We start from the raw sequence: 14,647 nt of genomic DNA, 5'->3' as shown, positions 1-14,647 counted from the left end.
ATAGATGACTGTGACATGTCATACCTGTGTATGATGACAAGTTACACCTGTGTATAGATGACTGTGACATGTCATACCTGTGTATGATGACAAGTTACACCTGTGTATAGATGACTGTGACATGTCATACCTGTGTATGATGACAAGTTACACCTGTGTATAGATGACTGTGACATGTCATACCTGTGTATGATGACAAGTTACACCTGTGTATAGATGACTGTGACATGTCATACCTGTGTATGATGACAAGTTACACCTGTGTATAGATGACTGTGACATGTCATACCTGTGTATGATGACAAGTTACACCTGTGTATAGATGACTGTGACATGTCATACCTGTGTATGATGACAAGTTACACCTGTGTATAGATGACTGTGACATGTCATACCTGTGTATGATGACAAGTTACACCTGTGTATAGATGACTGTGACATGTCATACCTGTGTATGATGACAAGTTACACCTGTGTATAGATGACTGTGACATGTCATACCTGTGTATGATGACAAGTTACACCTGTGTATAGATGACTGTGACATGTCATACCTGTGTATGATGACAAGTTACACCTGTGTATAGATGACTGTGACATGTCATACCTGTGTATGATGACAAGTTACACCTGTGTATAGATGACTGTGACATGTCATACCTGTGTATGATGACAAGTTACACCTGTGTATAGATGACTGTGACATGTCATACCTGTGTATGATGACAAGTTACACCTGTGTATAGATGACTGTGACATGTCATACCTGTGTATGATGACAAGTTACACCTGTGTATAGATGACTGTGACATGTCATACCTGTGTATGATGACAAGTTACACCTGTGTATAGATGACTGTGACATGTCATACCTGTGTATGATGACAAGTTACACCTGTGTATAGATGACTGTGACATGTCATACCTGTGTATGATGACAAGTTACACCTGTGTATAGATGACTGTGACATGTCATACCTGTGTATGATGACAAGTTACACCTGTGTATAGATGACTGTGACATGTCATACCTGTGTATGATGACAAGTTACACCTGTGTATAGATGACTGTGACATGTCATACCTGTGTATGATGACAAGTTACACCTGTGTATAGATGACTGTGACATGTCATACCTGTGTATGATGACAAGTTACACCTGTGTATAGATGACTGTGACATGTCATACCTGTGTATGATGACAAGTTACACCTGTGTATAGATGACTGTGACATGTCATACCTGTGTATGATGACAAGTTACACCTGTGTATAGATGACTGTGACATGTCATACCTGTGTATGATGACAAGTTACACCTGTGTATAGATGACTGTGACATGTCATACCTGTGTATGATGACAAGTTACACCTGTGTATAGATGACTGTGACATGTCATACCTGTGTATGATGACAAGTTACACCTGTGTATAGATGACTGTGACATGTCATACCTGTGTATGATGACAAGTTACACCTGTGTATAGATGACTGTGACATGTCATACCTGTGTATGATGACAAGTTACACCTGTGTATAGATGACTGTGACATGTCATACCTGTGTATGATGACAAGTTACACCTGTGTATAGATGACTGTGACATGTCATACCTGTGTATGATGACAAGTTACACCTGTGTATAGATGACTGTGACATGTCATACCTGTGTATGATGACAAGTTACACCTGTGTATAGATGACTGTGACATGTCATACCTGTGTATGATGACAAGTTACACCTGTGTATAGATGACTGTGACATGTCATACCTGTGTATGATGACAAGTTACACCTGTGTATAGATGACTGTGACATGTCATACCTGTGTATGATGACAAGTTACACCTGTGTATAGATGACTGTGACATGTCATACCTGTGTATGATGACAAGTTACACCTGTGTATAGATGACTGTGACATGTCATACCTGTGTATGATGACAAGTTACACCTGTGTATAGATGACTGTGACATGTCATACCTGTGTATGATGACAAGTTACACCTGTGTATAGATGACTGTGACATGTCATACCTGTGTATGATGACAAGTTACACCTGTGTATAGATGACTGTGACATGTCATACCTGTGTATGATGACAAGTTACACCTGTGTATAGATGACTGTGACATGTCATACCTGTGTATGATGACAAGTTACACCTGTGTATAGATGACTGTGACATGTCATACCTGTGTATGATGACAAGTTACACCTGTGTATAGATGACTGTGACATGTCATACCTGTGTATGATGACAAGTTACACCTGTGTATAGATGACTGTGACATGTCATACCTGTGTATGATGACAAGTTACACCTGTGTATAGATGACTGTGACATGTCATACCTGTGTATGATGACAAGTTACACCTGTGTATAGATGACTGTGACATGTCATACCTGTGTATGATGACAAGTTACACCTGTGTATAGATGACTGTGACATGTCATACCTGTGTATGATGACAAGTTACACCTGTGTATAGATGACTGTGACATGTCATACCTGTGTATGATGACAAGTTACACCTGTGTATAGATGACTGTGACATGTCATACCTGTGTATGATGACAAGTTACACCTGTGTATAGATGACTGTGACATGTCATACCTGTGTATGATGACAAGTTACACCTGTGTATAGATGACTGTGACATGTCATACCTGTGTATGATGACAAGTTACACCTGTGTATAGATGACTGTGACATGTCATACCTGTGTATGATGACAAGTTACACCTGTGTATAGATGACTGTGACATGTCATACCTGTGTATGATGACAAGTTACACCTGTGTATAGATGACTGTGACATGTCATACCTGTGTATGATGACAAGTTACACCTGTGTATAGATGACTGTGACATGTCATACCTGTGTATGATGACAAGTTACACCTGTGTATAGATGACTGTGACATGTCATACCTGTGTATGATGACAAGTTACACCTGTGTATAAATGACTTACATGACACACCTGTGTATGATGAGAACAAGTTATACCTGAATATAAAGGACAGTGATAAGGTTTACATGTGACATGAGGACAAGTTACACCTGTGTATAAAGGACAGTGATAAGTTTTACATGTGATATGAGGACAAGTTACACCTCTGTATATGTAACAGCTTGATGACCAGTTATTTTATGAGCATTTGTTTGTTGTTATAATAAATTTCATATAAAAGTACCAGTTGGTGACAATTTAAATGTGGCAAGCCAGTTCTTGTGGTTCCAAGGCCACAATAACAATGATGTGTTTACCCTCTAATGTTTCAGCTATTGTGTTGTGATAATAAGTCTGTTGACTGTTTATAACCAAGTGGAAAGTTTACCCCCACATTTAAATATTCCATTTCTCAAATGTTCTTATCCAAACAGAGAAATTGGTCTGTAAATACTGATAACAGGTATTGTATAACTACCCATTATAACAAACTCAATACATTGGTTAGGAAATCAGAATAGAACTTGAAGTAAGGACCTTACACTCTATGTCATTGTACACATGATATTCAGAGTTTTATGGCAGTATACAATTCCTTTATAATATTTTCTCTATTTACCAGTATAGCCATCAGGAGTGAAAATGATCAAGACTAACTGATCATGGATAATTTCAGAAAGTAGAATGGTGGGTGGATCCAGAAAGTCGGGCAGATGGCAGAAGTTTTAATACCAACATTACTGTATCGCTGTAGGGATATACAAACGACCACTTGAAATACATTTGCAGTACATTAAGGAATTTTAGAAAAAATATGGTTTTACTATTTAATTAAATGGAGTGTTAACTATAAAAGGTGGGTTAACACATATTTCGGGGCACTTTTTCAATGGAAAAGCTAAATGGTTGATGTATATATATTGACTCAACTTTTCATAATAAGGCAAGGTAAAGATGAGAACACTTGGATTTGCAAGTATGTGTACCACCGGGTAGATCCCTTTTGATTGTTTTTCATGGGGTTTAATCTCCTCACAACAGCTAGGGTCAGATTGAGGGTCCAAGGGAGTTGCTGCTAATAAAAAGGGTAGATAGGACAAATAGGATGAAAAAAGGTCCTAGTTGTTGCAATGGGGCAGCAAATCAATTTGTGTTCCTTTCTGTCTCCTATGCAAGAAACACAAAAGAAAACCAGTCTTATCAAATTGTACTGATGAGTCTTAATGACTCGGATGGAGAAGTTTAGTAAATGCAAGGATGTAAATGTGGGCAGAATCTGGAGAACCCTGAGAAAACCCAAGTGGTCAGGCAAGTAACCAAATACCTTTCCAGGTATGGAACCCTGACCATCTTTGTAAAAGGCAAATGTGCTACCCACAGTGCCACTCCCTACCTATAACATGTTGTTAATATAGCAGGTCTATTTTGCCCCCCAAATCAGAAAGGTTAATCACACACAGAGAAACTATGTGCTGCTGATTAGTCCGAAGCCTGTCAGGATGGGATTTCAAAATGTTATCAAAACACAATGAGAATGTTTCATCATTTCTGTATTAAATCCATATAGTTATAGTTATGCTACTGACAATCAGAGAGTAGCCATAAGGTTCTGAACAGGTGATAAAAAAATGGCATTTGATAATTTAAAAGTAGGCCTAGCAAGTGACAATAAATTGGCCTAAGATAAATGAAACTGGGCCAAAGTAATGTGAAACTGGCCCCTGGCAATCAATACAGGTAATCAATACCTGTAGATAATCAATACAGGTATTTAATACAGGTAATCAATACCTGATGATAATCAATACAGGTATTTAATACAGGTAATCAATACTGTCAAACTCTCTTTCTACTGGATCAAATCATAGTGTTTACAGGTAGTGTTTACAGGTAGTGTTTACAGGCAGTGTTTACAGGCAGTGTTTACAGGTATTGTTTACATGCTGTGTTTACAGGTATTGTTTACAGGCTGTGTTTACATGTAGTGTTTATAGGTAGTGTTTACAGGTAGTGTTTACATGCAGTGTTTACAGGTAGTGTTTACAGGCAGTGTTTACAGGTAGTGTTTACAGGCAGTGTTTACAGGCAGTGTTTACAGGTATTGTTTACATGCTGTGTTTACAGGTATTGTTTACAGGCTGTGTTAACAGGTAGTGTTTACAGGCAGTGTTTACAGGTATTGTTTACATGTAGTGTTTACAGGTAGTGTTTACAGGCAGTGTATACAGGTAGTGTTTACAGGCAGTGTTTACAGGTATTGTTTACAGGTATTGTTTACAGGCTGTGTTTACAAGTAGTGTTTCCAGGCAGTGTTTACAGGTAGTGTTTACATGTAGTGTTTACAGGTAGTGTTTACAGGTATTGTTTACAGGCTGTGTTTACAGGTATTGTTTACATGTAGTGTTTATAGGTAGTGTTTACAGGCAGTGTCTACATGTAGGTTTACATGTAGTGTTTACAGGTAGTGTTTACAGGCAGTGTTTACAGGTAGTGTTTACAGGTAGTGTTTATAGGCAGTGTTTACAGGTAGTGTTTACAGGTTGTGTTTACAGGCAGTGTTTACAGGTAGTGTTTACATGTAGTGTTTATAGGTAGTGTTTAAAGGCAGTGTCTACATGTAGGTTTACATGTAGTGTTTACAGGTGGTGTTTACAGGCAGGGTTTACAGGTAGTGTTTACAGGCTGTGTTTACAGGCAGTGTTTACAGGTATTGTTTACAGGTTGTGTTTACAGGCAGTATTTACAGGTAGTGTTTACAGGCAGTTTTTACAGGTATTGTTTACAGGCTGTGTTTACAGGTATTATTTACAGGCTGTGTTTACATGTAGTGTTTATAGGTAGTGTTTACAGGCAGTGTTTACAGGTAGGTTTACATGTAGTGTTTACATGTAGTGTTTACAGGCAGTGTTTACAGGTAGTGTTTACAGGCAGTGTTTACATGTACTGTTTACAGGTTGTGTTTACAGGCAGTGTTTACAGGTAGTGTTTACATGAAGTGTTTACAGGTAGTGTTTACAGGCAGTGTTTTCAGGTAGTGTTTACATGTAGCGTGTTTACAGGCAGTGTTTACAGGTAGTGTTTACAAGTAGTGTTTACAGGCAGTGTTTACAGGTAGTGATTACATGTAGTGTTTACAGGTAGTGTTTATAGGCAGTGTTTACAGGTAGTGTTTACAGGCAGTGTTTACAGGTAGTGTTTACAGGGTTATTTAAACTAAGATTTTTTAAATCAAAACTTGTTCATCGTTCCAACATGTTAACGTTAACTGTATGTGTATAGAGATACATACCGTGTCTGTGGCTGACACAGGGTTGTCAAGGAGACTGGTCAAATCCTCACCTGTACAGGTAAATAAGTATCGAAGTTAGAACTAATCATGTTTCCAGTCAGAACTAGTACATCAAATAAAAGTAATTAAAAACATTATTTATTACATGTATTTATTGCTACATGTATTTATTACTACATGTATTTATTTAAAATTGGAATTAAGATAAAGAAAGTTCCTTTAAAAGAGAGAGAAAACAGCAGTTTATTAAGGAAGTGCCATAATTGAATCATATCCTGAAATTATTACAGGTTGTATGTTGAATTCTGGCTACACAAAAATCAATATTTTGTTCAGCAGATAATTTTCACACTGGGAACAACAAATGTTAGATCAGTAGCATGCCTGTTACAATGCTGATAAGACTGTCACCATAAAAGCAACATTTAATTAAAAAAATAATTAGCCATTTCACAAGCAAGCAGTGAGTTCCTCCGCCAAGCTGGTACATATAACGATTATCTCCCCTTGCACTTGGTCAGTTAGCATAATGATGACCTAAACTTGGGCCAACCAATAATATAATGATTATCTCCCCTTGCACTAGGTTAGTTAGCATAACGATTACCTAAACTTGGACCTGCCACTAATATAATGATTATCTCCCCTTAGACTAGGTCAGTAAATATAATGTTTACCTAAACTTGGACCAGCCAATAATATAATGATTATATCCCCTTGGACTAGGTAAGTAAATATAATGATTACCTAAACTTGGACCTGCCAATAATATAATGATTATCTCCCTTTGGACTAGGTCAGTTAGTATAATGATTACCTAAACTTGTACCAGCCAATAATATAATGATTATCTCCCCCTTGGACTAGGTCAGTTCCTGTAATTATTACCTAAACTTGGACCAGCCAATAATATAATGATTATCTCCCCTTGGAGTAGGTCAGTTAATATAATGATTACCTAAACTTGGACCAGCCAATAATATAATGATTATCTCCCCTTGGACTAGGTCAGTTAGTGTAATTATTTCCTAAACTTGGACCAGCCAATAATATAATGATTATCTCCCCTTAGACTAGGTCAGTAAGTATAATGAATACCTAAACTTGGACCAGCCAATAATATAATAATTATCTCCCCTTGGACTAGGTCAGTTAGTATAATGATTACCTAAACTTGGACCAGCCAATAATATAATGAGTATCCCCTTGGACTAGGTCAGTAAATATAATGATTACCTAAACTTGGACCAGCCAATAATATAATGAGTATCTCCCCTTGGACTAGGTCAGTTAGTAGACTTGGTCTGAGCCAGTAAGATAATGATCATATCCCCTTCAAAAATAGTTTTTTTTTAAGTTGTGACATTATTGATTGTGTAATAAAGCATGTATTTTCATGTAGAGAAGCAACACATTCAGTAACTGATGTATACATTAGCAGCTAATAATTATCATTCGACATAGATAATAATATCAATAAAAGAAGTACTGATTAACACCAGGTAATACTTATGAGATCTGTCACCCACGTAACTGTTAATAAGTTCAATATATAGCTCCTATTTTAAGCATTCTTCAAAAATATATATAATACCATCGTCGTAATCATCAAATTACTGTTTATATGTATTTTTCAAATAATTTATGACAAACACCCAATCCCTGTTTGTACAAAACTCACTACTGATAAAGTAATAAGTATAGTTCAGAATGAAAGGAACTGTATCTACTGTACATATAAATCTGGTTACAACTGTATGAATAAAATATAACTGATATTACTAAACCAAATATATATACAACTACATCTACTGCAAATCTAAATTCTGCTACAGGTATAGTAAAGTAGTGCCATGTTATAATAAATAGCTTTAGTTTATACTAAGACTGGAGGTCAGTCACCTCAGTAAAACAAAAATAGCTGTAATTCTATGCATACAATCCATGCTGTAGATTTTTTACCATTATTTATATATATTTGAAAAAAATCAAAATGATGGAAATTGCCATAATTAATAAAAATTACCTTTTTAGCCCTCACACAATATGGACACAGATTTCATTAAATCAAATTTGTTTATATCTGTATTTATTTAGTTTATTCTCTAAATAACAACATTAATTATGTAACAATTAAATGAAGATGTGTATATTAATGAATAAGCAAGAATGAAAATATTTATTGAGAGGTTCCATGACTATATTCTACATTACAAAACCATAAGGACAATACCATTATGTTAAAACAAATAAATTAATCTAATAATAAAATATTTATAAACATTCACCAGAAACAGAAAAAAACATCAATATGACATAGTTATACAGTCAATACGAGTCTCCATTCCCAAATATGAATACATATCTACTCTATACTAAGTGCTGATATACTGGACTACACCCTGTTCAAATTATATACAGTGTAATACCTTCCTCAGAGTTATCTCCCCCTGATTCTAAGTAAGTTACACAAATCTCTGGTATCCCTGTGTTATAGATGTAGTCATCATCTGTAGAAGGTGAAGCCAGAATCTTTATTGAATTTTTCTTTATTTAAATTCTGATTAATTTCCTTTTTTCTATGGTATACTTAATTGTGAGTGGAGTACCCGGACTGTAACAGTTACTCTGTTATCTGTTTAGTTAAGCTGTCACACAAAGCATCAAGTATTGCCAATGAAAATTCTTGTAAACTTGATCACAGCCTACTGTATTTAATAGTGACATATGTGTTATGGTCAGCATCAATTTAATGCCTCCTCTTTAGAGATGAGGATCATAATGAAAAGCATTTGTTCACACCTTTTCAGATTTAGATAACAGAATGTCCAAAAAATTCAAAATAAGCTTTCCATTAACCAATGCATTCAATTACTTTCTCTTAGTTTGAAAAGATCGAGGGGGCATTAAATTTGTAGTGTTATTTACATGTAGACAGAATTGTAAAGTATACCTGGGAATGTAAGCAGAATTACTCTCTCTGGAAAGACTGCATTGGTGTAGATTAAAGTTACTGTCATCTATGTATCAGTATTTTATTGGCATCCATAATGATAAAGCTTGTGAGACACAGACCAATATGTGTCACACAGTGGGTTATCTCCCTTACAGGGCTATGATCACAGTGGGTTATCTCCCTTACAGGGCTATGATCAAGTCTTCAAACAGGCAGAATCCCACAAATATAAAAACATCTTCATTATCAGCAAAACAGCGTGCTAGTCAGTGAGTCAGCAGACATACACCGCAAACAACAATTAACACACCAAAGCAGGATAAGATCACAAACAGCAGTAATAGTTCCTCAAATAAATTAAGTTTGAGACGCTCTGCTTCAAGTAAATGTGACTTAGCAGACTATATAGTATTCCTTCATGGCAAGTTACAGATCATCATATAACTTCAGAGCAATTTGTAAAAGTCTATATACTTCATTTGTTCTGGGCTCTTAAAATTTTGAGGAAGAGAAAAATCGGGATAATAAATAGAAAAAATGCATAAAAATAAATGCATTTTAGTAAGGGAGCAATATTGACAACTTATAATGTCCAAAAATATCATTAAATATTAGCTTTCACATTTCATGTAATTATAAACAATTAAATACAATCACAGAAATCACCCCAAGAAAATCACTCCAAACCAGGGAAGAAAAGTGAAGGGATAGCTACCAGTGGCAATGCCCATATCTAGTGCAAGGTTGCGTGGCTTTTTGATCTTGTAATGGACCAACTTACTCTCCGGTTGGGACTTAGGATTGATATCAGTAACTGTTGGTGACCAATTCCCCCGGAGAGGAGGACTAGGAGCTTTTTCTAGCCCCATAATTGTAACATCTGTAAAGCAAGGTGGCTAGGCATTTAGTACCAAAACTAAAAATAACATAGCAAGGGAAATAACTCCTACTCATTTTCTCTCCCAACATCAACAGAATTCAAACATATCGTTGTAGAATATGACATAAGAAACATTAACAGACCAATCCTTTACTGAATGCATTGTATAATACCAACTGATAACAGGGGTAAAGCACAATACATGGTATTGCCTGAAATTGCAATATAGCACAAAGGACAATAGGATACTCTACACAGCTTCATACAAACATTGTACTACAATTAACATTACATATGCTATTGTTGCGTATGATCAGTTTCTGTAGAATATTAGCAAGATAATTTCAGAGTAAAATACTTAGTATCTCTCAAAGTCATATCTGTAAAAAGTATATAAGTTCTAGGCACAGGGATATCTACAGAAAATTACATCAGTGTGTTTATTTCTTAACATTCTTAAATGACATGTAATTTATTGTATTCTACCAGCTTATTTCTAACAATCTCCCATGCCCTATATCAGATATCTTGTTCTTTGAATAAAAACGTGATTAAAATTTCTCTTTCAACTAGTGAAATACTTCGATTTCGTGTCCCCACCCAATAGACTTAGTATACAACGGTGAATTTAACTGACCTATCTTGGTGTCTCCGTCCTGAGAACTTGGTGACGTCGGTCGTCCTTCTGTTCCGGACGTTTTTCTGTTTAAATAGAGAGATATCAATAGCACACATCGTTGTCATACTCATTCTCCTGACCGATAGCAGGCGGAGTCATTGGAGGCTCCCGAGTATTCCAGTCAATGTCTATTCAACACATGTTTTTGCACATTTTCGCCATTTGGAAATACCTCTCTCGTGCATTTTTGAAACTCTAGTTCGTTCCTTGGATTGGCGTCTTGATTGAATTAATAATACCAACTATTGGCCAAGACATCACAACCATTCTACTTCAATTGGGGGGTCCGCATCCCGCCAGAATTGAACAAGAGTTATCTCTCTTGTTTCACGATATATTTAGATTAATGTACGCGTGATGCAAGTTGAGACGACATTATGATTTAAAAATAAGATAGAATAATAGATACATATTTGCTTGTCGCTTCCAATTTTTCAATGTCTTCAGTTTTGGTCGGGATAAGTATATTATACACGTAGTCTGTGACGTACAAATACATAATATTGATATAATAAGCGACCTGTAAGGTACATCTGATATAACTGTTAGGTAATTACGATTAATTTTAATGACTACAGTAAATCACGAGTCACGACTTCTTTCTCTCTCTCGTTTTGTTATACAAGCAAACGTGCATGCATAATTCAAATTACAATCAAAAGTAAATATAATTGTCGATCAATGGGTTTGTATTATTCAACAGTGTCATGAATAAAACTCAGAAAACTAGTTAAGAGTACTGTTAATAAAATATAGGATATATATGATAGATCGTGCAGACAGGAAGAGTGTATGGTATAGGAAGGTTATTGTTAGTATCACGTGGGCAAGTGTCCTCACGTCATGGGTAGCAACGGTAAGTTTCACAGAAAGTTACACGAGGTAAAATAAAAAAATGTGGTAAGTTTAAAAGTGTATATATGTGTTTTTTAATAATGGGTAAAACACATTAAATTTCAAAAATAAAATACAAGTGAATAAAATGTGTGTAAAACAAACATGAGTACAGTTATAAACTCGGACTTACACCCCGGTCTCAGGTTCTGCCTTCTCAGCGATAACTCTGTCAAAGGAGCCAAAACCACAAATACACATCGACACTTAAAGCAGATTATCTCTGTGGAACTCTGTCTCTTCCTTACAATTATTCACCAGATTTACAAAGGTGGTACGATAGAAGTAGGTGTAATAAGGTCTACCTGTACCAGCTTAGTTAGTGTAAAAGTAACGTTATGTCAACTTATTTTAATCACTCTTGTTAGCCCGGATGCTAGCGCGCAGGGGGTCTTAGTGTGGGAGTTTACCGGTGTACCCGGAGGAAACCCACAGGTGACCCCATACGTTTTCACGTCCGATCGGGGAATCGAACCCCGTCCACCTTGGTGAAAGGCAAGTGCGCTATCCACTGCACCACCCGACCACCCAACATACGCGTATCTACATATACCAGGTAAGTTAGTGTACTAGTAAGAGACAATCTAACAGACCTACATGTATTAGGTAAGTAATTGACCTACAAGTTACAGACAGTATAACAGACCTACCTGTATCAGGCAAGTAATTGATCTAATTACAGACAGTATAACAGACCTACCTGTATCAGGTAAGTAATTGATCTAGTTACAGACAGTATAACAGACCTACCTGCACCAGGTAAGTAATTGATCTAATTACAGACAGTATAACATACCTACCTGTATCAGGTAAGTAGTTGATCTAATTACAGACAGTATAACAGATCTACCTGCACCAGGTAAGTAATTGATCTAATTACAGACAGTATAACATACCTACCTGTATCAGGTAAGTAGTTGATCTAATTACAGACAGTATAACAGATCTACCTGCACCAGGTAAGTAATTGATCTAATCGCAGACAGTATAACAGACCTACCTGTATCAGGTAAGTAATTGATCTAGTTACAGACAGTATAACAGACCTACCTGTATCAGGCAAGTAATTGATCTAATTACAGACAGTATAACAGCCCTACCTGTATCAGGTAAGTAATTGATCTAATGACAGACAGTATAACAGACCTACCTGTATCAGGCAAGTAATTGATCTAATGACAGACAGTATAGCAGACCTACCTGTATCAGGCAAGTAATTGATCTAGTTAAAGACAGTATAACAGACCTAACTGTACCAGGTAAGTTATTGATCTAGTTACAGACAGTATAACAGACCTACCTGTACCAGGTAAGTTATTGATCTAGTTACACATAGTATAACAGACCTACCTGTATACTGTACCTGTATCAGACACTACAACTTATCTACCTGTATCAGGTGGGTAACTGTACCTGTTACAAACTATATAGCAGACCTACCTGTACTAGGTAAGAAACTCATTCAGTTACAGAAATTACAACTTATCTACCTGTAGATTTACCTGTTCCAAGTAATTATTCGACAATATAACACGATTCGCAATGTTTACGGTACACAAAAAATATACATTTACGGCAATTGACATTTATGTAAGGTGGATACAAATGTCGGACGTTTAAACCCTATGTTGCGACGACTTCTTGTTAATGACATTCAGACTATGTATAAATCTCACCTGAATTTGCACGTGTTTTTTCCTAAGATGCACAACAGGACAATGATATCGTAAACATAGCTGACAGACACACATGTATGCTTATAAATTAAGTACATTTATGGCACACAAAAAATGACAATTTCCTAAACTTCAGGTTAAATATCAAACATGTTAATATTTTTACGATTTTAAAACTTTTTATTACCGACCAATAAAATGTCAAAATTTAAGTAAACACCAAGTTAACACTCAAAAGCCATAACACTTACATACAAAACATATTATTAATGTACGTATGATGAGCGCATGTCACGGTGTGCGAATAGTTAGTTGGAGGGAACGGTTGTCATAACGTTACATAAAGGTTTAAAGCTCCAGATATGTTTTAATGGTTTAGAGCCCAGGTTTATGTTCGTAATTTATAAACTGTGATACATAAACACATCATGTTAGTCTACAAAGCAATGACACAAAACCAAGACTTTTATAACTTGGCTATACTCCGTTAATTTAATAAATTAGTTTTAAACTAAAATAAATATTGGCGTACGTCAGGGAATTTCATTATCTATCTGAATGCAATAATATAACTATATCCACCTTACGTAACAAATGTATTCCTCGTTATTATTGTACAAACCCAAATATTTACAAGTTTAAAGGTCTTTTATCATTATGCAATCAACGAGTTCTGACAGGTTTATCTATTTTCCTAACCAAAATGGCTCCTCTTTTGTGAATGATGCATATGTATAACTGTATAAATAGTTAAATAACTTGGGAATTATATGCAACTTTATTTCCTCATGTAACACATATAATGTGTCTGAGTGTCAATAAAAAAATCTTGAAATCTTGAAAAAAAATCATCTTGTAAATGTAAAAAGGTTGTGTTTTTTTTACAGTTGTGTGTCGTTTTAGAAGTTATACTGTCAACACATCTACCTGTAATATTACAGTTTTTATATAATATAAACTGAAAGTTCAATAACACGAAAACAATTGATTCTGTTTTATATTTTTGCTTATCATTTTAGTGTAAATTGATCGATCATCCGATCACCTTTATTCTCGATGAATGAGAAATATTATAAAAAAAATAAAGTGCGTCATTCGATTTTCGAGATGACTTTAAACAAAAGTTGAATCGCAAACAAGGGAACGTAACGCTATGTGACCAAAACTACTCTTCATATTTTATAGATACAAGTCCAAGAAGTGGTATAATCTTCATTTAATTGTAGAGTATTTTTGAAGACAATAAACAAAATACAAGAAACTAAAAAACTGACACAATTCAGATGTGCGCCAGTTTAAGTATGGGGGTGGGG

The 14,647-nt window shown here is 35.6% G+C and overlaps 1 protein-coding gene across 13 annotated transcripts in view; it reads right to left on the bottom strand.

Annotated features, from left to right (window-relative positions):
* The window catches only part of LOC110458542, a 91,310-nt gene that overhangs the window by 32,875 nt on the left and 43,788 nt on the right, over positions 1–14,647 (bottom strand). For 7 of the 13 annotated variants that reach the window (XM_021510284.1, XM_021510281.1, XM_021510289.1 and 4 more), the window contains 4 exons: positions 11,792–11,827; positions 10,723–10,787; positions 9,987–10,085; positions 6,250–6,299 (listed from right to left, as the gene is read on the bottom strand). In XM_021510284.1, coding sequence (XP_021365959.1) covers positions 6,250–6,299; positions 9,987–10,085; positions 10,723–10,787; positions 11,792–11,827 — 250 coding nt within the window. The remainder of the gene's footprint in view (positions 1–6,249; positions 6,300–9,986; positions 10,086–10,722; positions 10,788–11,791; positions 11,828–14,647) is intronic. The other 6 variants (XM_021510283.1, XM_021510287.1, XM_021510292.1 and 3 more) reach the window with 3 other exon arrangements.

The sequence above is a fragment of the Mizuhopecten yessoensis genome, unplaced genomic scaffold (genome assembly GCF_002113885.1).
Source record: "Mizuhopecten yessoensis strain PY_sf001 unplaced genomic scaffold, ASM211388v2 scaffold9651, whole genome shotgun sequence".
NCBI classification, from domain to species: Eukaryota; Metazoa; Mollusca; class Bivalvia; order Pectinida; family Pectinidae; genus Mizuhopecten; species Mizuhopecten yessoensis.
The sequence above is the reverse complement of the archived record's forward strand: the minus strand, read 5'-3'. Positions and strand labels throughout refer to the sequence as shown.